The sequence below is a fragment of the Salvelinus namaycush genome, unplaced genomic scaffold (assembly GCF_016432855.1).
Source record: "Salvelinus namaycush isolate Seneca unplaced genomic scaffold, SaNama_1.0 Scaffold761, whole genome shotgun sequence".
NCBI classification, from domain to species: domain Eukaryota; kingdom Metazoa; phylum Chordata; class Actinopteri; order Salmoniformes; family Salmonidae; genus Salvelinus; species Salvelinus namaycush.
Window position 1 is genome coordinate 93,135 of NW_024061488.1, and position 26,720 is coordinate 119,854.

Consider the following 26,720-nt stretch of genomic DNA (forward strand, 5'->3'; position numbering starts at 1 on the left):
ATGTATGAAAAAGAAATTGAACCCAGAGGCATTGGTTATAAAATCCTCAACTTTAATCAGTTCAAAAAGTCTCACAACAACAAGTAGAGAAGGGGAACTATTTGCCATTTACAGATTGAGTTTGGATTAGGAATTATACATTTGTTGCTTAATTAAACTAATTATTTCACTCTCTGGAATAAAAAGCCTTTTGTTTTATTTTGGATAGAAGAGATGTTATAAAGATCCAAATAAAAAATGCAAAAATACAAAATTAAATGTAAACCGAGTTGTGTTTAATTTTTGCTCGTCTTCTAGGTCGTGTTGTTGAAGCACTACTAGCATGGTAAACAATGTCAATTAGTTCCCATTCACAATCTCAAAAGCCCACTGACAGAAGTTACAGGAGTTTGTTATGAAGAGGCAGCCATCTTGAACCCATAAATAACATTTCAATAACCGCTTCTTCTTTCTGTTAAAGGTCCATTTTAATGAAGAGCAACGATCCTCGTAGAGGAAAACTAAACGCCCATGTCGTCTAGGCGACAGCACACGCACTCAACACACCCACAAAAATACACTAAATAATAATGATGTTCCCATGGTAATTCATGTGCTATAGAATTGGGATGATATGCACATAATCTGACTGTCTTGCTCCGATGATGCTCCTTCCTGTCTTCCTAGTTCCCGCCTCCCAGTCACAGCCAGGTCGACCAAACGCAGTAGGTTTCTTTCAGTTGGGCGGAGGTTCAACCAATGAGCACGGCCGCTAGCCTGACCACCTGACGCAGAAAACAGCAGCATCTCTCAGACTTCCTTCCTTCATAATCCGCTAGCTTCACATTCTAACCACAATGCATTGGGTTGGGAATCAGACGCAGGGTGCGCACACACACACACACACTTCTAGAACACCACTTCATTCCTTCCAGTCTGTCACACCATAGTTCTAGAAGCCTCTTTGCTGAGAACTTTTTTGACACATATGCCTTGTTGCACAAAAACTCTCCTGTCTCACTATATATATATAGAGAGAGATAACATGTGGAGGGGAGAACAAGGAGGGGAGGAAACAAGTAAAGTTCAGAAGTCTGATCCATACGTCTGCATCATGTCATGCAGCTAGGGGACCAAATAAACGATAGAAGTTTGGGTTAAACAGTGGAAACATATTACACAGAAGTCTCCATATAAAATGTAGCGTAGGTGCTATGCATAACGGGCCACGGGGTGACGCGGTACGTCGTCATTTACATATTGACATGGTTTTGGTCGACAAAACACCTGATGGATGAGGACGGGCGTGTCTGCTCTCTGCACCTCAGCAAAGTGACCGGGGGCCTCCCACCTCCTTCTGTTAGGGTTCGTTGTGTGTGTTTGTTGGTATGCCTGTATGTACAGTAACAGCAGTATGGTTCATGTGGCTGGACGTCTCAATCACACATCTCCTCAGGTATTTCGTGTGGGTTGAGGATACCGGGAACTGACATCTGCAGCTTGTGTTTCTCCTCCTGCGCCTGACGCAGCGACGCCTCCCGCTCCTCCAGGAACAGGTCTGTGGTGTCCTCCCCTGCAAACTCCTACAGGAGGAGAGAGAGAGAGACATTACCACACACAAATACAGACAGCAACAGGTCTGTGGTGTCCTCCCCTGCAAACTCCTACAGGAGGAGAGAGAGACATTACCACACACAAATACAGGTCTGTGGTGTCCTCCCCTGCAAACTCCTACAGGAGGAGAGAGAGAGAGAGAGACATTACCACACACAAATACAGACAGACAGCAACAGATCTGTGGTGTCCTCTCCCACAGGAGGGGAGAAGGGGGTCCATGTATATTTTTACAGAGGAACCTTGGTTGGAGGTGGAGGAAAAGGCTCACCTTAATCTGTACCAGGAAGTCCCTCAGGTGTTCCTTGAAGGCTGCAATATCCTGGTTTAGACTGAACAGTCCAGTTACAAACACCTTGACCTGGGCACTGGGGGACAAGACAACTTAGAAGACATAGAGAAACAGGACAACAGTGTTGTGGTCGTCCACCGCCGCCTCTGGACCACACCATGACCCTCAGGGTTGGGATCCTATCCTCTGGACCACACCATGACCCTCAGGGTTGGGATCCTATCCTCTGGACCACACCATGACCCTCAGGGTTGGGATCCTATCCTCTGGACCACACCATGACCCTCAGGGTTGGGATCCTATCCTCTGGACCACACCATGACCCTCAGGGTTGGGATCCTATCCTCTGGACCACACCATGACCCTCAGGGTTGGGATCCTATCCTCTGGACCACACCATGACCCTCAGGGTTGGGATCCTATCCTCTGGACCACACCATGACCCTCAGGGTTGGGATCCTATCCTCTGGACCACACCATGACCCTCTGGGTTGGGATCCTATCCTCTGGACCACACCATGACCCTCAGGGTTGGGATCCTATCCTCTGGACCACACCATGACCCTCAGGGTTGGGATCCTATCCTCTGGACCACACCATGACCCTCAGGGTTGGGATCCTATCCTCTGGACCACATCATGACCCTCAGGGTTGGGATCCTATCCTCTGGACCACACCATGACCCTCAGGGTTGGGATCCTATCCTCTGGACCACACCATGACCCTGAGGGTTGGGATCCTATCCTCTGGACCACACCATGACCCTCAGGGTTGGGATCCTATCCTCTGGACCACACCATAACCCTCAGGGTTGGGATCCTATCCTCTGGACCACACCATGACCCTGAGGGTTGGGATCCTATCCTCTGGACCACACCATGACCCTCAGGGTTGGGATCCTATCCTCTGGACCACACCATGACCATCAGGGTTGGGATCCTATCCTCTGGACCACACCATGACCCTCAGGGTTGGGATCCTATCCTCTGGACCACACCATGACCCTCAGGGTTGGGATCCTATCCTCTGGACCACACCATGACCCTCAGGGTTGGGATCCTATCCTCTGGACCACACCATGACCCTCAGGGTTGGGATCCTATCCTCTGGACCACACCATGACCCTCAGGGTTGGGATCCTATCCTCTGGACCACACCATGACCCTCAGGGTTGGGATCCTATCCTCTGGACCACACCATGACCCTCAGGGTTGGGATCCTATCCTCTGGACCACACCATGACCCTCAGGGTTGGGATCCTATCCTCTGGACCACACCATGACCCTCAGGGTTGGGATCCTATCCTCTAGACCACACCATGACCCTCAGGGTTGGGATCCTATCCTCTAGACCACACCATGACCCTCAGGGTTGGGATCCTATCCTCTGGACCACACCATGACCCTGAGGGTTGGGATCCTATCCTCTGGACCACACCATGACCCTCAGGGTTGGGATCCTATCCTCTGGACCACACCATAACCCTCAGGGTTGGGATCCTATCCTCTGGACCACACCATGACCCTGAGGGTTGGGATCCTATCCTCTGGACCACACCATGACCCTCAGGGTTGGGATCCTATCCTCTGGACCACACCATGACCATCAGGGTTGGGATCCTATCCTCTAGACCACACCATGACCCTCAGGGTTGGGATCCTATCCTCTGGACCACACCATGACCCTCAGGGTTGGGATCCTATCCTCTGGACCACACCATGACCATCAGGGTTGGGATCCTATCCTCTAGACCACAACATGACCCTCAGGGTTGGGATCCTATCCTCTGGACCACACCATGACCCTCAGGGTTGGGATCCTACACATGACGTACTGGGTATACTGTATGTTATTAAATGTGTTTCTATTGGCTAATAGCAGTAAGGGCTATCTGTTATTCAATGTGTTTCTATTGGCTAATAGCAGTAAGGGCTATCTGTTATTCAATGTGTTTCTATTGGCTAATAGCAGTAAGGACTATCTGTTATTAAATGTGTTTCTATTGGCTAATAGCAGTAAGGACTATCTGTTATTAAATGTGTTTCTATTGGCTAATAGCAGTAAGGACTATCTGTTATTCAATGTGTTTCTATTGGCTAATAGCAGTAAGGACTATCTGTTATTAAATGTGTTTCTATTGGCTAATAGCAGTAAGGACTATCTGTTATTCAATGTGTTTCTATTGGCTAATAGCAGTAAGGACTATCTGTTATTCAATGTGTTTCTATTGGCTAATAGCAGTAAGGACTATCTGTTATTCAATGTGTTTCTATTGGCTAATAGCAGTAAGGACTATCTGTTATTCAATGTGTTTCTATTGGCTAATAGCAGTAAGGACTATCTGTTATTCAATGTGTTTCTATTGGCTAATAGCAGTAAGGACTATCTGTTATTCAATGTGTTTCTATTGACTAATAGCAGTAAGGACTATCTGTTATTCAATGTGTTTCTATTGGTTAATAGCAGTAAGGACTATCTGTTATTCAATGTGTTTCTATTGGCTAATAGCAGTAAGGACTATCTGTTATTCATTGTGTTTCTATTGACTAATAGCAGTATGTTCCCTCTAAGGTGCGTGCGGGCACGCAGCTCCCCTGGGAGACTGCCACACAGAAGAAACATCAGCCTGTGCAGAGATGCACGAGATTAAACTTCACTCAACTTTATAGTTTTCCCCTTGTTTGTTTGATTGTTTCCTAAAAGAGCACGAAACATGTACATTTCTAGACATTTCTGAAAAGCAAGTCAAGTAAAGAGCTTTTTTGTTTTGTTTTAAAGGGACAGTGTTGTATTTTGAGACAGGATTGAATAAGCTAATTAGCCAATGGGCAGAGGGTAGCATAACTAGCCTGATTCTCTGTAATAATGGTATGGAAATAATGATGCGTTTTATTTTGTTCATATAAAGGTACTTACTCCTGTAGATGTGGGAAAGCAGTTTTGAGCAGGTTGGCCACGTACTCCTGTATGAAGACCTGGTTGTTGCCGGGGTTGGAGGAGTTGAGCTGGGTGTTGATTTTCCCTTCCTCCACCAGGTTAAACATGTAGGTCAGGATGGAGGCATGCATCGTCAGGCCTGGGGCAGAGAGACACACACAACCAGACATGCACAGTTACGTGATATGGATTTATGGTAAAACAGAACAAGAGACGTGCGTTCTTACCGGCAGTTTGTGCGTGTGTGTCCCAGCTAGCACATAACGTTCTGAGAACCATAGGTTTCTTAGAGCTTAGTGAGAGCGTGGTTGTCCTATGGCTATTTAGCATAAAACCTTTTCACAACTTCCTGGGAATGGTGCAGGATAGCTGCTTGGCTTTGGAACATTCTCAGCACATTTAACTTGATAAAAAATAAACGCTATTTGCTTTGTATATCATTACTTTAACAAAACATTTCCTAAAAGTTCAAACATGATTACATTTACATGGTTACAATTTTGGTAATGTTCTAGGAACGTTCTCCGACTGGTTTGACATTGGGAATGTTCTCAAATAGTCCAGAGAACATTAAGAAACAAAGTTATTCTGTGGGAATTTCAGTAATTCAGCTTAACATTTCCTACAGGTTTCCTCATGGTTCTATTTAAAATCATGTTCTCAATTTGTTCCAAGAACGTTAAGAAAACTTTCCATTAAAAAAACACAAGAAAACATTAGTAACGTTCAGAGAACGTTCTAAGAATGTAATTGGAAAAAACATACATTCTCAGAACGTGAAGAAAACATTCTGTAAGCTTTAGTAACGTTCTAAGAATGTTATTTAAAAACATATACATTCCGTTCTCAGCATCAACAAAACTCTCTATCCTCCATCTTGTTAAGTGTGTTCAGGTGTTAGCCACGCCCACTGAATGGCCACAGCTGATCTTAATGAGTCCTTGTTTCCTTTGAAATGGGGTCTGTTTGAATAGACTAAAATGAACAGCTTTGTATGAGTTAAAAACATGGCATGCTAGCTGCATCCTGGTGGCACAGTGGACTAATTCATGAATAGAAAATAGAAGATTATAGGTTTGAATCCCACTGATGCCGTGTCACAATAAAACAGAAATGTGCTTGTAGGGCTGAGAATTGCCAGAGACCTCACGATACGATATCACAATACTTAAGTGCTGATATTATATGTATTCTGTGGTTTTATTTGTGATTTGATGTTCCAAACATATTTCTCACCATATGTCTGCTGCAGAGGGACAAGAGAGAACCATGAGACAATGAGTTGGAAATAAAAGTGCTGAAAACAAATTGTCCCCCTTTTAAAAAAAGATGGAGAACAAGCTATGAAGGAAATATACTGGAGTTTTGGTGCAGGTACAGCCAACAAGCACTAACATAATATTGTTAAACCAATACATCATCAAAAATAATCTCCCAATATGTAACTGTATACATGTTCCCCCCATCACTATGTGTTCTCATGATTAATGCCTAAGGAAATTAATTTCTATGTATCCTATCAGTGCGAGTTAAAAAAAATAACCCAAAATAACCTAGCAGTGTTTTTTTATTTTTAAGTCTCATTGAGACATTCAGTGAAAGTTTTAAGGAAGTTATTTAAAAATCTCAAAATAACCTATAATTTCTGTGCTCAGAGAATTAATATAAACCTTCTAGGAAAACCTTCAAGGAACCAGAGTAAAACGTTCTCAGAACCTCCCAGCAACCTAAAAAAGTACGTTACCAGAACAGGAAAAATGTTCACTTCCGTTCTCAGAAAGTAAATAAACTTTCCATTTACCAGTCAGGAAACGTATGGCTTCGACCCCAGAACCAATGGGAAAGAAAAAACTTCAGTTCCCACAACTTCAAAGGAACCAAATGTGCTAGCTGGGGTGTGTGTGTGTGCTCATCGTCAGTGTGTGTGTGCTCATCGTCAGTGTGTGTGTGTGTGTGCTCATCATCAGTGTGTGTGTGTGTGTGTGTGTGCGTGCTCATCGTCAGTGTGTGTGTGCGTTGCATCCGTGTGTGTACTGTACTCACCAGCAGTGTGTGATGTGTCAGTGACCACAGAGAAGATGTGTTGGAGGATGTCACAGAAGTATGTCTGGTAGAAGCTCTGTGCTGCAGCCTCTTCCTGAGTCACGTTCTGCAGTAGAGTGTAGAGGATCTGAAGACCTGCCCCAGGAACATACACAATATGTATCATATATATATATATACAGGATCTGAAGACCTGCCCCAGGAACATACACAATATGTATCATATATATATATATATATAGGATCTGAAGACCTGCCACAGGAACATACACAATATGTATCATATATATATATACAGGATCTGAAGACCTGCCACAGGAACATACACAATATATATATCATATACAGTGCATTCGAAAAGTTTTCAGACCCCTTGACTTTTTCTAAATTTTCTTACGTTACAGCCTTATTCTAAAAAGGATGATTGTTTTTTTTCCTCAATCGACACACACTACCCCATAATGACATCACAATACCCCATAATAACAAAGCAAAAACATTAAAAACGGTGTCCAATGTATCCTACTCATTCGAGGGTTTTTCTTTATTTTTTACTATTTTCTACATTGTAGAATAATAGTGAAGACATCAAAACTATGAAATAACACCTATGGAATCATGTAGTAACCAAAAAAGTGTTAAACAAATAAAAATATATTTTAGATTCTTCAAAGTAGCAACCCTTTGCCTTGACAGCTTTGCACATTCTTGGCATTCTCTCAACCAGCTTCTTGAGGTAGTCACCTGGAATGCATTTCAATTAACAGGTGTGCCTTCTTAAAAGTCAATTTGTGGAATTTCTTTCCTTAATGCGTTTGAGCCAATCAGTTGTGTTGTGACAAGGTAGGGGTGGTATACAGAAGATAGCCATATTTGGTAAAAGACCAAGTCCATATTATGGCAAGAACAGCTCAAATAAGCAAAGAGAAACGACAGTCCATCATTACTTTAAGACATGAAGGTCAGTCAATCCAAGCATTAGTGAAGTCAGCAATGATGTTGGGCGATTAAGCCTGGCTCGCAGTCGGTGTTTCAATTCATCCCAAAGGTGTTAGGTGGGGTTGAGGTCAGGACTCTGTGCATGCAAGTCAAGTCTTTCCACACCGATCTCGACAAACCATTTCTGTATGGACCTCGCTTTGTGCACAGGGGCATTGTCATGCTGAAAAAGAAAAAGGCCTTCCCCAGACTGTTGCCACAAAGTTGGAAGCACAGAATTGTCTAGAATGTCATTGGAGATTTCCCTTCACTGGAACTAAGGGGCCTAGCTCAAACCATGAAAAACAGCCCCAGACCATTATTCCTCCTCCACCAAACTTTACAGTTTGCATTATGCATTGGGACAGGTAGCGTTCTCCTGGCATTCGCCAAACCCAGATTCGTCCGACGAACTGCCAGATGGTGAACCGTGATTCATCACTCCAGAGAATGTTTCCACTGCTCCAGAGTCCAATCGCGGCTAGCTTTACACCACACCAGCCGACACTTGGCATTGCGCATGGTGATATTTGCCTTGTGCGCGGCTGCTACACCATGGAAACCCATCTCATGAAGCTCCCGAACAGTTCTTGTGCTGACGTTGCTTCCAGAGACTAGTGAGTGTTGTAACCGAGGACAGACCATTTTTACGCACTACGCTCCTCAGCACTTGGAGGTCCCATTCTGGGAGCTTGTGTGGCCTACCACTTTGTCGCTGAGCCGTTGTTGCTCCTAAACGTTTCCACTTCACAATAACAGCACTTACAGTTGACCGGGGCAGCTCTAGCAGGGCAGAAATTTGACGAACTGACTTGTTGGAAAGGTGGCATCCTATGACGGTGCCACGTTGAAAGTCCCTGAGCTCTTCAGGAAGGCCATTCTACTGCCAATGTTTGTCTATGGAGATTGCATGGCGGTGTGCTCAATTTTATACACCTGTAAGCAACGGGTGTGGCTGAAATAGCCGAATCCACTCATTTGAAGGAGTGTCCACATACTTTTGTATATGTAGTGCATCTACAATAGAAAATCCATATGTACGTGTGTGTAGAGAGTGTGTGTTAGCATGTGTATTGCGTGTGTCCCCGCTGTTCCATAAGGTGTATTTCTATCTGTTTTTACTGCTTGCAACAGTTACCTGATGTGGAATAGAGTTCCATGTAGTCATGGTTCTATGTATTACTGTGAGCCTCCCATAGTCTGTTCTGGACTTGGGGACTGTGAAGAGACCTCTGGTGGCATGTCTTGTGGCGTATGCATGGGTGTCTGAGCTGTGCGCTGATAGTTTAAACAGACAGCTCGGTTCATTCAGCATGTCAACACTTCTTACAAAAACAAGTAGTGATGAAGTCAATCTCTCCTCCACTTTGAGCCATGAGAGATTTACATGCATATTATTAATGTTCACTCTCAGTGTACATTTTAGGGCCAACCGTGCTGCCCTGTTCTGAGCCAACTGCAATTTTCCTGTCCCTCTTTGTGGCACCTGACCACACGACTGGATAGTAGTCCAGGTGCGACTAAACTAGGGCCTGTAGGACCTGCCTTGTTGATAGTGTTGTTAAGAAGGCGGAGCAGGGCTTTATTATGGACAGACTTCTCCCCATCTTAGCTACTGTTGTATCATCATATTTTGACCATGACAGTTTACAATCCTGGGTTACTCCAAGCAGTTTAGTCACCTCAACTTGCTCAATTTCCACATGATTTATTACAAGATTTGGTTTAGAGTTTAGTGAATGATTTGACCCAAATACAATGCTTTTAGTTTTGTAAATATTTAGGACTAACTTATTCCTTGCCACCCACTCTGAAACTAACTGCAGCTCTTTGTTAAGTGTTGCAGTGATTTCACCCGCTGTAGTAGCTGACGTGTATAGTGTTGAGTCATCCACATACGTAGACACACTGGCTTTACTCAAAGGTCATTAGTAAGAATTGAAAAAAAGGGGCCTAGACAGCTGCCCTGGGGAATTCCTGATTCTAACTGGATTATGTTGGAGAGGCTTCCATTAAAGAACACCATCTGTGTTCTGTTAGACAGGTAACTCTTTATCCACAATATAGCAGGGGGCGTAAAGCCATAACACATACGTTTATCCAGACTATGATCGATAATGTCAAAAGATGCACTGATATCTAACAAAACAGCTTCCACAACCTTTTTATCATCAATTTATCTCAGTCAATCATCAGTCATTTGTGTAACTGCCGTGCATGTTGAAAGTCCTTCCCAATAAGCGTGCTGAAAATCAGTGGTCAATTTGTTTACTGTAAAATAGCATTTTATCTGGTCAAACACCATTTTTTCCAAACGTTTACTAAGGGTTGGTAACCGGCTGATTGGTTGTCTATTTGAGCCAGTAAAGGGGGCTTTACTAATCTTGGTTAGCAGAATGAATTTAGCTTCCCTCCAGGCCTGAAGGCACACACTCTCTTGTAGGCTGAGATTGAAGATATGGAAAATAGGAGTGCCAATATCGTCCGCTATTATGTTGATAGACAACAATCATTTGTTCACCTCTTCCACACTCACTTTACGGAATAAAAAATTACAATGCTTGTCTTTCATAATTTAGTCAGATGTACTTGGATGTGTAGTGTCAGCGTTTGTTGCTGGCGTGTCATGCCTACATTTGCTAATCTTGCCAATGAAAAAAATAATTAGGGTAGTTTGCAATATCAGTGGGCTTTGTGATGAATGAGCCATCTGATTCAATAAATTATGGAGCTGAGTTTGCCTTTTTGCCCAAAATGTAATTTAAGGTGCTGCAAAGCTTTTTACTATCATTCTTTATATCATAGTATAGTTTCTTCATCTTTTAATTCAGTTTAGTCACATTATTTCTCAATTTGCAGTACTTTTGCCAATCGGTTGTGCATCCAGACTTATTTGTCATTCTTTTTGCCTCATCCCTCTCAACCATACAATCGTTTTTTTATTCATCAATCCAAGGGGATTTAACCGTTTTTTACAGTAATTTTCTTAATGGGTGCATGCTTATTAGTAACTGGAATAAGCAATTTCATAAAATGTGTCAAGTGCAGCGTCTGGTTGCTCGTCATTACACACCACAGACCAGCAAATATCATTTACATTAACATAAGAATCACTACAAAACTTATTGTATGACCTCTTATACATTATATTAGGCCCAGGCTTTGGAACTTTGGCTTTCCTAGATATGACTATTATATTGTGATCACTACAACCGATGGATTTGGATACTGCTGCTTTAAAGAAGATTTCTGCAGCATTAGTAAATATGTGATCAATACATGTGGATGATTTCATTCATGTGCTGTCATTCGTAAAGGAAAGCACCTGTGTGTGTGTGTGTGTGTGTGTGTGTGTGTGTGTGTGTGTGTGTGTGTGTGTGTGTGTGTGTGTGTGTGTGTGTGTGTGTGTTCGAGCCTCACCTGTGTCGGCCACGTTCCTCATGGTGTGTTTGAAGGCCCAGATGATGGAGTCCAGCACAAGTTTGAACTGGGCCGGAGGGATGGCCAGGAAGGCTGGGAAACAGTGGGAGTTGACCGCCTGCAGCAGGTAGAAGAAATGAGTCCTGTGTTCCGGGTACTCCTCAAAGTCCTGCAGGGAGAGAGAGAGACGGGCCATATTGATGAGAACCAACCGACAACAGTTGTAGGCACTAAAAAGATAAGTTGTCCTTGGTATTGGTAGAACAACAGCTGTAAAATGTGTGCAACACACAGCACTAACACTCCATGGAGAGTGACCCCCCTACAGTCAGTATGGACATGGAACACTCCATGGAGAGTGACCCCCTACAGTCAGTATGGACATGGAACACTCCATGGAGAGTGACCCCCTACAGTCAGTATGGACATGGAACACTCCATGGAGAGTGACCCCCCTACAGTCAGTATGGACATGGAACACTCCATGGAGTGACCCCCCTACAGTCAGTATGGACATGGAACACTCCATGGAGAGTGACCCCCTACAGTCAGTATGGACATGGAACACTCCATGGAGAGTGACCCCCTACAGTCAGTATGGAAATGGAACACTCCATGGAGTGACCCCCTACAGTCAGTATGGACATGGAACACTCCATGGAGAGTGACCCCCTACAGTCAGTATGGACATGGAACACTCCATGGAGAGTGACCCCCTACAGTCAGTATGGAAATGGAACACTCCATGGAGAGTGACCCCCTACAGTCAGTATGGAAATGGAACACTCCATGGAGAGTGACCCCCCTACAGTCAGTATGGAAATGGAACACTCCATGGAGAGTGACCCCCCTACAGTCAGTATGGAAATGGAACACTCCATGGAGAGTGACCCACTACAGTCAGTATGGAAATGGAACACTCCATGGAGAGTGACCCCCCTACAGTCAGTATGGAAATGGAACACTCCATGGAGTGATCCCCTACAGTCAGTATAGAAATGGAACACTCCATGGAGAGTGACCCCCTACAGTCAGTATAGACATGGAACACTCCATGGAGAGTGACCCCCTACAGTCAGTATGGAAATGGAACACTCCATGGAGAGTGACCCCCCTACAGTCAGTATGGACATGGAACACTCCATGGAGAGTGACCCCCTACAGTCAGTATGGAAATGGGGGTCTCAGTGAACTACCTCTTTAAAATTGACTTATTTTGTTGGTTACAGGTACAAAAACAATCAAATCAATGCATACAAAGATAACCCAAAGCATTCCCCCCCTCAGTCCCCATCCACCCATCCGCATCCTCCCTCCCCATTCCCCCCCCTCAGTCCCCATCCACCCACCCGCATCCTCCCTCCCCATTCCCCCCCTCAGTCCCCATCCTCCCTCCCCATTCCCCCCCCTCAGTCCCCATCCACCCACCCGTATCCTCCCTCTCCATTCCCCCCCCTCAGTCCCCATCCACCCACCCGCCCGCATCCTCCCTCCCCATTCCCCCCCTCAGTCCCCACCCGCCCGCATCCTCCCTCCCCATTCCCCCCCTCAGTCCCCATCTACCCACCCACATCCTCCCTCCCCATTCACCCCCTCAGTCCCCATCCATCCACCCGCATCCTCCCTCCCCATTCCCCCCCTCAGTCCCCATCCACCCACCCGTATCCTCCCTCCCCATTCCCCCCCTCAGTCCCCATCCTCCCTCCCCATTCCCCCCCCTCAGTCCCCATCCACCCACCCGCATCCTCCCTCCCCATTCCCCCCCTCAGTCCCCATCCTCCCTCCCCATTCCCCCCCCTCAGTCCCCATCCACCCACCCGTATCCTCCCTCCCCATTCCCCCCCCTCAGTCCCCATCCACCCACCCGCCCGCATCCTCCCTCCCCATTCCCCCCCTCAGTCCCCACCCGCCCGCATCCTCCCTCCCCATTCCCCCCCTCAGTCCCCATCCACCCACCCGCATCCTCCCTCCCCATTCACCCCCTCAGTCCCCATCCACCCACCCGCATCCTCCCTCCCCACCCGGAAACCAGGCTTCCTATACCCTCAGATTATGGGATGCCAAGGTCAGACTTTTCCATATTCTGTTCCAGTTAAAACATTGTTCAGATTCAATTAGATCTGTAGAATTGACTCTTTTAATGGCTAGCTCAGAATATGAGCTTTACAAAAGTTGTTTATATATTATTAAGATCAGTCCTTTCAGGAGCCCAGATCATTTATTTATAAATCACATCATGGAATGTTTTGGTAGTTTGTACTTTTGATAACCAAATGTACTTTTGACAAATGTTGCCTACTATGTCAGGGATTTACAGCCATACTGACTTAAACATGTTGAGTTGAGTTGAGTTTGAGTTTATTTTTACAGGGACAGTGCACATTAATCAACGTTTCAGTAAAAGTGCCGGTTTTAGCCAGCCGGCTAATTTTCAACCGCAGTCCCTGGGCAGGTTATTAAAAACAATTACAATATAGACAATAGCAACATAGAACAAGACATAGCATACAGACATAGCAACATAGGACAAGCAAGACGTAGCATACAGACAGAGCAACATAGAACAAAAAGCAGCAAGACAAAATTCATAAAAGCAACAAAGTGTTTCCACACCTCACAAGTTACAGACAACAGACATGGAAAGCGGCAACACACAGCTAGGGACCATGTTCACAAATCTGATTGACCTTTAGCCATGTCTTCAAGCATTTTGTGAAAGTGTGATATGTGGTGCAGTTGTGTGTGTCTGATGGCAGTGTATTCCAGACATGGGAAGCTCTCACAGAAAAAGCGGATTTACTAAAGGTGCTTTTCCTTAGGGGAACTACACAGTCACCTCTCATGGCAGACCTTGTGGATCTGCTGCCATATGTTTGGGTTTTCTGTTTAACAAAAATACTGAGTGGAGGGGGAGCCAAGCCATTTAGGATCTTGAATACAAGACATGCATCGGTGTATTGCACAAGATTTTCCCAACTCAGGAGCTCATGCTTTCTGAGGATGTGACAGTGATGATGGCTATTGGGCTTCCTATCAAGCACTTTGAGAGCCTGTTTGTAGACAGACTGAATAGGTCTTACTGTTGTACAGCAAGCTTGGGCCCAACTAGTCAAGCAGTATGTTAAGTGGGGGAGTATCATAGATTTGAAGTACAGTTTTGCTACCTCTGTAGTCAAACAATTTCGTATAAATCGGAAATTAGCTAGGTTGAATTTGGTTATTTGAATTACCTTTTTCACATGCTTTTTAAAAGAGAGGTTGGAATCAAGTATGATGCCAAGGTACTTAAAATCAGATACCACCTGGAGCTTCTCCCCTGACACACAGACATCTGGCTCAGTAGCATCTGTTGCCCTCTTTGTGAAGAACATGCAAACAGTTTTTTTCACATTGAGATGCAAACACAAGTCACTGAACCACTTTGTAACCTGGACCATTACAGTAATGAGTTCTTGTGCAGCTTGTTGTTTGCTCTTTGCATGCACATATATCACTGTATCATCTGCATACATTTGAACTTCAGACCCAGTACAGACAGAAGGCAGATCATTAATGTACAGGCTGAACAGGAGGGGCCCCAGTATTGACCCTTGGGGCACACCCACATCATAGCTAAGAGTGGGCGACAGCTCATTGCTCACTCTGACACACTGAGTTCTGCCTTGTTAAGAGTACATTTGATAAACTTTCAAGATGAAAGTTTAGAACAATAGCCACTATTAATAATGCTGATACTTACTTTATTGATCATGTTGAGCGTGCATTCGAACACGGCATCGAAGATCTGCGGGATCTCCCCGGTGATGTGTCCGCCCAGCTTGTTGACGATGGTTGCCATGGTGCTGAGGACCTCGGGCTCCCGGGCGGCGGGGACGTTGCGCTGGTAGTCGATGAGAACGGCGTCGAGCAGCGGCGGAACAAAGTTCTCCCCCACCTGGAAGGAAGGAACACCGGAAGGGAAGAGAGGACGGGATTAACGGACAGATCAACACGGCAGAGGGAGGAATGTTATGTTCTCATCAGGTTATTATAGGACAGGACTGAGGTCAGTGTGTGTGTGTTTGTTACTAAGGATTAAGTGACCAACACGGTTGTCTTTCAAACTCTTAAGGTGAGAGTTTCCCAATCCATTCCTGGAGTACACACAGGACTGACAAGTACTGCTTTAAACAGTCAGGTTGGACAGTCAAGGTTGTATACGTCTTTTTTTTGTCATGTAGTTTTTAATTGAAACACCTCCGCTGTCTTTCATTGGGATACATGTAGTAACAATATATCCTGATACATGTAGTAACAATATATCCTGATACATGTAGTAACAATATATCCTAGTAACAATATATCCTGATTACATGTAGTAATAATATATCATGATTACATGTAGTAACAATATATCCTGATTACATGTAGTAATAATATATCATGATTACATGTAGTAACAATATATCCTGATACATGTAGTAACAATATATCCTGATACATGTAGTAACAATATATCCTGATACATGTAGTAACAATATATCCTAGTAACAATATATCCTGATTACATGTAGTAATAATATATCATGATTACATGTAGTAACAATATATCCTGATTACATGTAGTAACAATATATCCTGATTACATGTAGTAACAATATATCCTGATACATGTAGTAACAATATATCCTGATTACATGTAGTAACAATATATCCTGATTACATGTAGTAATAATATATCCTGATTACATGTAGTAACAATATATCCTAGTAACAATATATCCTGATACATGTAGTAACAATATATCCTGATACATGTAGTAACAATATATCCTAGTAACAATATATCCTGATTACATGTAGTAACAATATATCCTGATACATGTAGTAACAATATATCCTGATACATGTAGTAACAATATATCCTGATTACATGTAGTAACAATATATCCTGATTACATGTAGTAATAATATATCCTGATTACATGTAGTAACAATATATCCTGATTACATGTAGTAACAATATATCCTGATACATGTAGTAACAATATATCCTAGTAACAATATATCCTGATTACATGTAGTAACAATATATCCTGATACATGTAGTAACAATATATCCTGATACATGTAGTAACAATATATCCTGATACATGTAGTAACAATATATCCTGATACATGTAGTAACAATATATCCTGATACATGTAGTAACAATATATCCTGATACATGTAGTAACAATATATCCTGATTACATGTAGTAACAATATATCCTGATACATGTAGTAACAATATATCCTGATACATGTAGTAACAATATATCCTGATACATGTAGTAACAATATATATATATATATATATATATTTTTAAACCTTTATTTAACTAGGCAAGTCAGTTAAGAACAAATTCTTATTTTACATGACGGTCTAGGAACAGTGGTTTAACTGCCTTGTTCAGGGGCAGATTGACAGATTTGTACCTTGTCAGCTAGGGGATTCGAACTTGCAACGTTTTGGTTACTAGCCCAACGCTCTAACCACTAGGCTACTTTGCCGCCAGAATATATCCTGATACATGTAGTAACAATATATCCTGATATACAGTTTAAGTCGGAAGTTTACATACACCTTGGCCAAATACATTTAAACTCAGTTTTTTACAATTCCTGACATTTAAACCTAGTAAAAATTCCCTGTCTTAGGTCAGTTAGGATCACCACTTTATTTTAAGAATGTGAAATATTTCAGCTTTAATTTCTTTCATCACATTCCCAGTGGGTCAGAAGTTTACATACACTCAATTAGTATTTGGTAGCATTGCCTTTAAATTGTTTAACTTGGGTCAAACGTTTTGGGTATCCTTCCACAAGCTTCCCACAATAAGTTGGGCGAATTTTGGCCCATTCCTCCTGACAGAGCTGGTGTAACCGAGTCAGGTTTGTAGACCTCCTTGCTCGCACACGCTTTTTCAGTTCTGCCCACACATTTCCTATAGGATTGAGGTAAGGGCTTTGTGATGGCTACTCCAATACCTTGACTTTGTTGTCCTTAAGCCATTTTGCCACAACTTTGGAAGTATGCTTGGGGTCATTGTCCATTTGAAAGACCCATTTGTGACCAAGCTTTAACTTCCTGACTGATGTCTTGAGATGTTGCTTCAATATATCCCCATAATTTTCCTCCCTTATGATGCCATCTATTTTGTGAAGTGCACCAGTCCCTCCTGCAGCAAAGCACCCCCACAACATGATGCTGCCACCACCATGCTTCACGGTTGGGATGGTGTTGTCACCACCGTGCTTCACGGTTGGGATGGTGTTGTCACCACCGTGCTTCACGGTTGGGATGGTGTTGTCACCACCATGCTTCACGGTTGGGATGGTGTTGTCACCACCATGCTTCACGGTTGGGATGATGTTGTCACCACCGTGCTTCACGTTTGGGATGGTGTTGTCACCACCATGCTTCACAGTTGGGATGGTGTTGTCACCACCATGCTTCACGGTTGTGATGGTGTTGTAGCGGTATTTATTATAGAGTGGTAAAGATAAAGATTTTGTTCGGGCGCCAGGCATGTATCAACCATGCCGAAAGGAAAATAGTAGAATAGAGAGAGTACCACTACCAGACCCACACACATCAGCAGAAGAGACTGCCTAGAGTGTAGCCTGTTTACCAGATAGCCAGTGGAGAGAAGAGAGAATACACACATCAGCAGAAGAGACTGCCTAGAGTGTAGCCTGTTTACCAGATAGCCAGTGGAGAGAAAAGAGAATACACACATCAGCAGAAGACACTGCCAAGAGTGTAGCCTGTTTACCAGATAGCCAGTGGAGAGAAGAGAGAATACACACATCAGCAGAAGAGACTGCCTAGAGTGTAGCCTGTTTACCAGATAGCCAGTGGAGCGAAGAGAGAATACACACATCAGCAGAAGAGACTGCCTAGAGTGTAGCCTGTTTACCAGATAGCCAGTGGAGAGGAAAGAGAATACACACATCAGCAGAAGAGACTGCCTAGAGTGTAGCCTGTTTACCAGATAGCCAGTGGAGAGGAAAGAGAATACACACATCAGCAGATGAGACTGCCTAGAGTGTAGCCTGTTTACCAGATAGCCAGTGGAGAGAAGAGAGAATACACACATCAGCAGAAGAGACTGCCTAGAGTGTAGCCTGTTTACCAGATAGCCAGTGGAGAGAAGAGAGAATACACACATCAGCAGAAGAGACTGCCTAGAGTGTAGCCTGTTTACCAGATAGCCAGTGGAGAGAAGAGAGAATACACACATCAGCAGAAGAGACTGCCTAGAGTGTAGCCTGTTTACCAGATAGCCAGTGGAGAGAAGAGAGAATACACACATCAGCAGAAGAGACTGCCTAGAGTGTAGCCTGTTTACCAGATAGCCAGTGGAGAGGAAAGAGAATACACACATCAGCAGAAGAGACTGCCTAGAGTGTAGCCTGTTTACCAGATAGCCAGTGGAGAGAAAAGAGAATACACACCCTATAAAACCCACATCACAGCGCAGGGGTAATCCCACCAAGAATACCTCATACAATAATAATAATGGCAAAGCAATTGAACAGCAACTTCATACAAGAAAGAACCCAGTCATCAACAGAGGATTTGCAGTAATATGTATTATCTTCCAGTGGAGGAGTGCAGAGGGTATGAATGTGGGGGGGGGGTGTTCATAGACACAACAAAGGCCTTAAAAATGTCCACAATCTTCTCGGCCACATGTCATTAGTACACCCCCCCCTCAATACAGTTCAAATAATACACAACTTGCAAGCAACCTCCCTTTTAACTAAAATGTCCACCCAAATACTTCTGGCAGGGCAGTAATAGTCCAGCTCTAATGAACTTCAATGGGAAGTGCATTTGAAAAATAGAGAGTCTGTTGCAGGGTAAAGCACTGGAACGACAGAGGGAAGAGAAAGAGAGAAAGAGAACAAGAGAGATCTTAGCTGTGGTCTTCAGGCGAGCCGGTGTACTGTCTGACTGTCTGACCGTCCGATGGTTTGTTGGTTTGTATGTTAAAGCTTCGCAACAATGTTGCTACTAATCCATGGGATCCATAACCGGCGCGGTCCCAAACGAAAACAACCACGACCTAGAGCGGTCACACCGATGATTGAGTTAAATACTTTATAATCTACACACGCTGAAAACAAACAAAACTTCTGCAGCATAGCACACACAATCAAACTGTCGCGCCACCCAAGAGCTCCTCCCCAAAGCTGTCTTTATCTCCTCCTTCCTGACTGCTGATGAGCTCTTAAAGTGGCAGCGCACGGTGAAGGCTCCGTGCAGGATTTCCCCACAGTGTTCTTCGGCTTGCAAGCCTCCCCCTTTTTCCTCCAAACATAATGATGGTCATTATGGCCAAACAGTTCTATTTTTGTTTCATTAGACCAGAGGACATTTCTCCAAAAAGTACAATCATTGTCCCCATGTGCAGTTGCAAACCAAAGTCTGGCTTTTTAATGGCGGTTTTGCAGCAGTGGCTTCTTCCTTGCTGAGCGGCCTTTCAGGTTATGTCGATATAGGACTCGTTTTACCGTGGATATAGATACTTTTGTACCTGTTTCAGCTGGGTGGTCCAATGGTGTTTATACTTGCGTACTATTGTTTGTACAGATGAACGTGGTACCTTCAGGCGTTTGGAAATTGCTCCCAAGGATGAACCAGATTTGTGGAGGTCTACAATCTTTTTCTGAGGTCTTGGCTGATTTCTTTTGATTTTCCCATGATGTCAAGCAAATAGGCACTGAGTTTGAAGGTAGGCCTTGAAATACATCCACAGGTACACCCCCAATTGACTCAAATTATGTCAATAAGCATATCAGAAGCTTCTAAATCCATGGCATCATTTTCTGGAATTTTCCAAGCTGTTTAAAGGCACAGTCAACTTAGTGTATTTATGTTAACTTCTGACCCACTGGAATTGTGATACAGTGAGTTATAAGTTAAATAATCTGTCTGTAAACAATTGTTGGAAAAATTACTTGTGTCATGCACAAAGTAGATGTCCCAACCGACTTGCCAAAACTATAGTTTGTTAGCAAGAAATTTGTGGAATGGTTGAAAACCGAGTTTTAAGGACTCCAACCTAAGTGTATGTAAACTTCCAACTTCAACTGTATGTAGTAACAATATATTCTGATACAAGTAGTACCTAATATCTTCCTGTCAGATGTGTATATATCTGACACATGTAGTACCAATATCTTCCTGTCAGATGTGTATATATCTGATACATGTAGTACCAATATCTTCCTGTGAGATGTGTATATATCTGATACATGTAGTACCAATATCTTCCTGCCAGATGTGTATATATCTGATACATGTAGTACCAATATCTTCCTGTGAGATGTGTATATATCTGATACATGTAGTACCAATATCTTCCTGTCAGATGTGTATATATCTGATACATGTAGTACCAATATCTTCCTGTGAGATGTGTATATATCTGATACATGTAGTACCAATATCTTCCTGCCAGATGTGTATATATCTGATACATGTAGTACCAATATCTTCCTGTGAGATGTGTATATATCTGATACATGTAGTACCAATATCTTCCTGTGAGATGTGTATATATCTGTATCTCACCATCTGTGGATCGCTGGATCTGCTAACCCAGCCCGAGATGAGTTTGAGCGTCTCTCTTTTCACCGTCCTCATACTTCTGATCAGGGGCTGTTTCGTCACCATCTCTCCTGAAACGCACAGCGCCAAGAGAAGAGACGCATGAGGAGAGGACACACCACCAAGAGAAGAGACGCATGAGGAAAGGACACACCGCCAAGAGAACAGATGCATGAGGAGAGGACACACTGCCAATAGAACAGACGCATGAGGAAAGGACACACCGCCAAGAGAACAGACACATGAGGAAAGGACACACACAGCCCCCAGCCCAGCCCCCAGCCCAGCCCCCAAACATCCCCCAACTGACCGTTGGTCTGGATGGCTGCGGAGATGTTTTCGCTGAGGCACTTGTAGACGTTGAGCATGTCCAGATAAATGCGTCCTAACTGGATAACGAAGGGGTGTCCCACGGCCTTACAGGCCCGGACGTTGGTCTTCAGGATGCTGCCTAGCTGCTTCACCGTCTCTGGGTCCTTCAGAATGTCCACGTTCTAACAGAGGGGAGTCAATCAATCACATGTCATTTATAAAGCCCTTTTTACATCAGCAGATGTCATAAAGTGCTGTACAGAAACCCAGCCTAAAACCCCAAACAGCAAGCAATGCAGATGCAGAAGCACAGTGTCTAGGATAAACTCCCTGGAAAGCAGGAACCTAGGAAGAAACCTAGAGAGGAACCAGGCTCTGAGGGGTGGCCAGTCCTCTTCTGGCTGTACTGGGTAAAGATTTAAGAGAAGGGTACTTTAGTGATCATCAGACTGAAACGTGAATGGATGGAGTTAAAACATGACAATGATAAAGGGGTTGACTAGAGAAGAAACAGATGTGATGAACTTGTTTATTCATTCTGATTATATTGAGTTTAATAAGCTGCAACAGCTACTCTTCCTCCTAGGGTCTGCAAAGAACAAAACAATCATTTACAATCAATAACCTCAATGGAGAATACTTTTTATAGTTCAGGATTAAACTTTATCTGTGTCCTGGACAAATAGCCCATAAAGACAGCTGGACATCATTAGAGAGAAAAGAGATTTGGTATATTCAGGTTACCAGGTGTGTGTGGGTGACTTGATCAGTGTTATTGATCAGACTGAAACATGAATGGATTAAGTTAAACTAAATCAGGGTCAGAGAAGACTGAAATATAACAAAACTGTTTGACATAGAAACACCAGATTTTCAGTTTTAAAAAATATATATTTTATTTATACAACTTATTAATTAGGAAATGATGAAAAATATGAATAACATACCAGCCATGAGGCCACTAGGTGATTTGACTACAGGAAAGGGGTCGCTACTACAGGTATTTGACTACAGGAAAGGAGTAGCTACTACAGGTATTTGACTACATGAAAGGGGTAGCTACTACAGGTATTTGACTACAGGAAAGGGGTAGCTACTACAGGTATTTGACTACAGGAAAGGGGTAGCTACTACAGGTATTTGACTACAGGAAAGGAGTAGCTACTACAGGTATTTGACTACAGGAAAGGAGTAGCTACTACAGGTATTTGACTACAGGAAAGGAGTAGCTACTACAGGTATTTGACTACAGGAAAGGGGTAGCTACTACAGGTATTTGACTACAGGAAAGGAGTAGCTACTACAGGTCTTTGACTACAGGAAAGGGGTCGCTACTACAGGTATTTGACTACAGGAAAGGAGTAGCTACTACAGGTATTTGACTACAGGAAAGGGGTAGCTACTACAGGTATTTGACTACAGGAAAGGGGTAGCTACTACAGGTATTTGACTACAGGAAAGGGGTAGCTACTACAGGTCTTTGACTACAGGAAAGGAGTAGCTACTACAGGTCTTTGACTACAGGAAAGGAGTAGCTACTACAGGTCTTTGACTACAGGAAAGGGGTAGCTACTACAGGTCTTTGACTACAGGAAAGGAGTAGCTACTACAGGTATTTGACTACAGGAAAGGAGTAGCTACTACAGGTATTTGACTACAGGAAAGGGGTAGCTACTACAGGTATTTGACTACAGGAAAGGGGTAGCTACTACAGGTATTTGACTACAGGAAAGGGGTAGCTACTACAGGTATTTGACTACAGGAAAGGAGTAGCTACTACAGGTATTTGACTACAGGAAAGGGGTAGCTACTACAGGTATTTGACTACAGGAAAGGAGTAGCTACTACAGGTATTTGACTACAGGAAAGGAGTAGCTACTACAGGTATTTGACTACAGGAAAGGGGTAGCTACTACAGGTATTTGACTACAGGAAAGGGGTAGCTACTACAGGTATTTGACTACAGGAAAGGGGTAGCTACTACAGGTATTTGACTACAGGAAAGGGGTAGCTACTACAGGTATTTGACTACAGGAAAGGGGTAGCTACTACAGGTATTTGACTACAGGAAAGGGGTAGCTACTACAGGTATTTGACTACAGGAAAGGGGTAGCTACTACAGGTATTTGACTGCAGGAAAGGGGTCGCTACTACAGGTCTTTGACTACAGGAAAGGAGTCGCTACTACAGGTCTTTGACTACAGGAAAGGGGTCGCTACTACAGGTCTTTGACTGCAGGAAAGGAGTAGCTACTACAGGTATTTGACTACAGGAAAGGGGTAGCTACTACAGGTATTTGACTACAGGAAAGGAGTAGCTACTACAGGTCTTTGACTACAGGAAAGGGGTAGCTACTACAGGTCTTTGACTACAGGAAAGGGGTAGCTACTACAGGTCTTTGACTACAGGAAAGGGGTAGCTACTACAGGTATTTGACTACAGGAAAGGAGTAGCTACTACAGGTCTTTGACTACAGGAAAGGGGTAGCACGTTCTCACTGGGGGATTTTAGCTTATTTACAAAACATGTAAAATATGAAAGATGTGCAAAATGAATGATCACAGGAGTGAATAGATTCATTATTACAGGAGTGACCAGATTCATTATTACAGGAGTGGACAGATTCATTATTACAGGAGTGACCAGATTCATTATTACAGGAGTGACCAGATTCATTATTACAGGAGTGAATAGATTCATTATTACAGGAGTGAATAGATTCGTTATTACAGGAGTGAATAGATTCATTATTACAGGAGTGAATAGATTCGTTATTACAGGAGTGACTAGATTCATTATTGCAGGAGTGACTAGATTCATTATTACAGGAGTGAATAGATTCATTATTACAGGAGTGAATAGATTCATTATAACAGGAGTGACCAGATTCATTATTACAGGAGTGAAGCGATTCATTATTACAGGAGTGAATAGATTCATTATTACAGGAGTGACCAGATTCATTATTACAGGAGTGACTAGATTCATTATTACAGGAGTGAATAGATTCATTATTACAGGAGTGGCCAGATTCATTATTACAGGAGTGACCAGATTCATTATTACAGGAGTGGCCAGATTCATTATTACAGGAGTGACCAGATTCATTATTACAGGAGTGAATAGATTCATTATTACAGGAGTGGCCAGATTCATTATTACAGGAGTGACCAGATTCATTATTACAGGCGTGAATAGATTCGTTATTACAGGAGTGAATAGATTCATTATTACAGGAGTGACTAGATTCATTATTACAGGAGTGACCAGATTCATTATTACAGGAGTGAATAGATTCATTATTACAGGAGTGAATAGATTCATTATTACAGGAGTGACCAGATTCATTAATACAGGAGTGACCAGATTCATTATTACAGAAGTGAACAGATTCATTATTACAGGAGTGACTAGATTCATTATTACAGGAGTGACTAGATTCATTATTACAGGAGTGACCAGATTCATTATTACAGGAGTGAATAGATTCATTATTACAGGAGTGAATAGATTCATTATTACAGGAGTGACTAGATTCATTATTACAGGAGTGACTAGATTCATTATTACAGGAGTGACCAGATTCATTATAACAGGAGTGACCAGATTCATTATTACCTTGGTGGCCTGTTGAATGATGCTGTCCCACACCTGGTTAGGTAGTAACATGTATTTCTCTATGATATGCTCTTGTACTGCCTGGTCTGTCTGGGCTCCGATCATATACCCCACGGCCTCGTAGAACGTATGAACCTGCACAACACACACAGGAGACACAACACACACATACATGTGACAGAGCATATAGATACACAAATACTAGATTCTGCTCTGAGTCAGCGTGATGCTTCTCAGTAGACAGAGATAGATACACAAATACTAGATTCTGCTCTGAGTCAGCGTGATGCTTCTCAGTAGACAGATATAGATACACAAATACTAGATTCTGCTCTGAGTCAGCGTGATGCTTCTCAGTAGACAGATATAGATACACAAATACTAGATTCTGCTCTGAGTCAGCGTGATGCTTCTCAGTAGACAGATATAGATACACAAATACTAGATTCTGCTCTGAGTCAGCGTGATGCTTCTCAGTAGACAGATATAGATACACAAATACTAGATTCTGCTCTGAGTCAGCGTGATGCATCTCAGTAGACAGAGATCAAGTCCCATCTAGTCAGTGTGTTTCTACAGCTTGGAACATACACACAAACATAACATTAACCACTGAGGGATGGTCAAGAGTTGTAACTTTTGTCAGAGTTAGTAATAATGAACACAGATACAAGAAACAGTGAAAGACAACCTGGGTTTTATTAGTTAGACTGGAAATGTTCATATGTTCTGAATCCCAGCGGTTTTCAGTAGACATGACAGAGTCCTCTCTACTCAATCTATTTCTACAGCTTGGTATGTGTTTGAACCTGTTTCAACATGTCCTAATACACACCTTTCAGTTTTGGTTGAGTGAATGACAGTTATAGTCCTCTCTAGTCAGTGCATTTCTAGGGCCTGAGGCTGACCTATCTGTTGGGGTTACAGATCATGATGATGTTGTTGAGGATCTCGTCGCACGTGTGTGTGTGTGTGTGTGTGTGTGTGTGTGTGTGTGTGTGTGTGTGTGTTACCTGTTGTGGCTGCAGGTCACAGATGATGGTGTTGATGTTGTTGAGGATCTCGTCGATGAAGGGCATCACCTCGCCCACCTGCACCTGGACAAAATGGCGACGGCACTTCTGGGCGATCTTGATGAAAGTGTCACACGCCATATCCTGTACCCCATCATGGGTCTCTGAGGGGGGGAGGGGGTGAGACAGGCTGGAAAACACACACATCTCACCTCTGTACACCAGTCACACAGACAGAGTTAGTTCTCTCACCTCCGTACACCAGTCACACAGACAGTTAGTTCTCTCACCTCTGTACACCAGTCACACAGACAGAGTTAGTTCTCTCACCTCCGTACACCAGTCACACAGACAGAGTTAGTTCTCTCACCGTGCATGAACTCAAAGAGTTTATTGACGACGGTCTTGAGGAACTTCCAGTGGGCTCTGAGGAAGCGAGGATACTGGCCCACGATGTACATGATATTGGAGGCAATGATGGCCTTATTGTCCTTTCCCCTCTTCTGTTCACACAGACCCAGCAGATCCTAAACACATACACACACACACACACACACACACACACACACACACACACACACACACACACACACACACACACACACACACACACACACACACACACACACAGAATCCCAACTCAGTTAGACAGATGGATAACAGAGAGCCTTTGGACAATAGATGAGCGATGTGTTCATCCTTGAGGCCCAGTGTGTCCAGAGAGGCAGCACTGTTTAACCCCCCACATCTTTCCCTCCTGCACCTCTGTCACAATGTCCATCAGCTCAACTAAACATCCACCAAACAAACTCCCATTATTATCCTTCTCCTAAAGAGAAAGATTCTGCTCAACATTCTCCTAGAGAGAAAGAT

At 43.3% G+C, this 26,720-nt stretch overlaps 1 protein-coding gene across 1 annotated transcript; it reads right to left on the minus strand.

Annotated features, from left to right (window-relative positions):
- Positions 1-31: 31 nt before the first annotated feature.
- LOC120042733 (exportin-1-like) lies at positions 32-26,370 on the minus strand. The gene is made up of 11 exons (XM_038987530.1): positions 26,218-26,370; positions 25,848-26,011; positions 24,835-24,969; positions 21,215-21,398; positions 20,869-20,975; positions 15,003-15,197; positions 11,264-11,432; positions 6,866-7,000; positions 4,802-4,961; positions 1,865-1,961; positions 32-1,562 (listed from the first exon to the last, which is right to left on the minus strand). Exons 1-11 carry the CDS (start codon positions 26,306-26,308, stop codon positions 1,416-1,418), a joined length of 1,584 nt encoding a protein of 527 aa, XP_038843458.1. The 5' UTR covers positions 26,309-26,370; the 3' UTR covers positions 32-1,415.
- Positions 26,371-26,720: the final 350 nt, after the last annotated feature.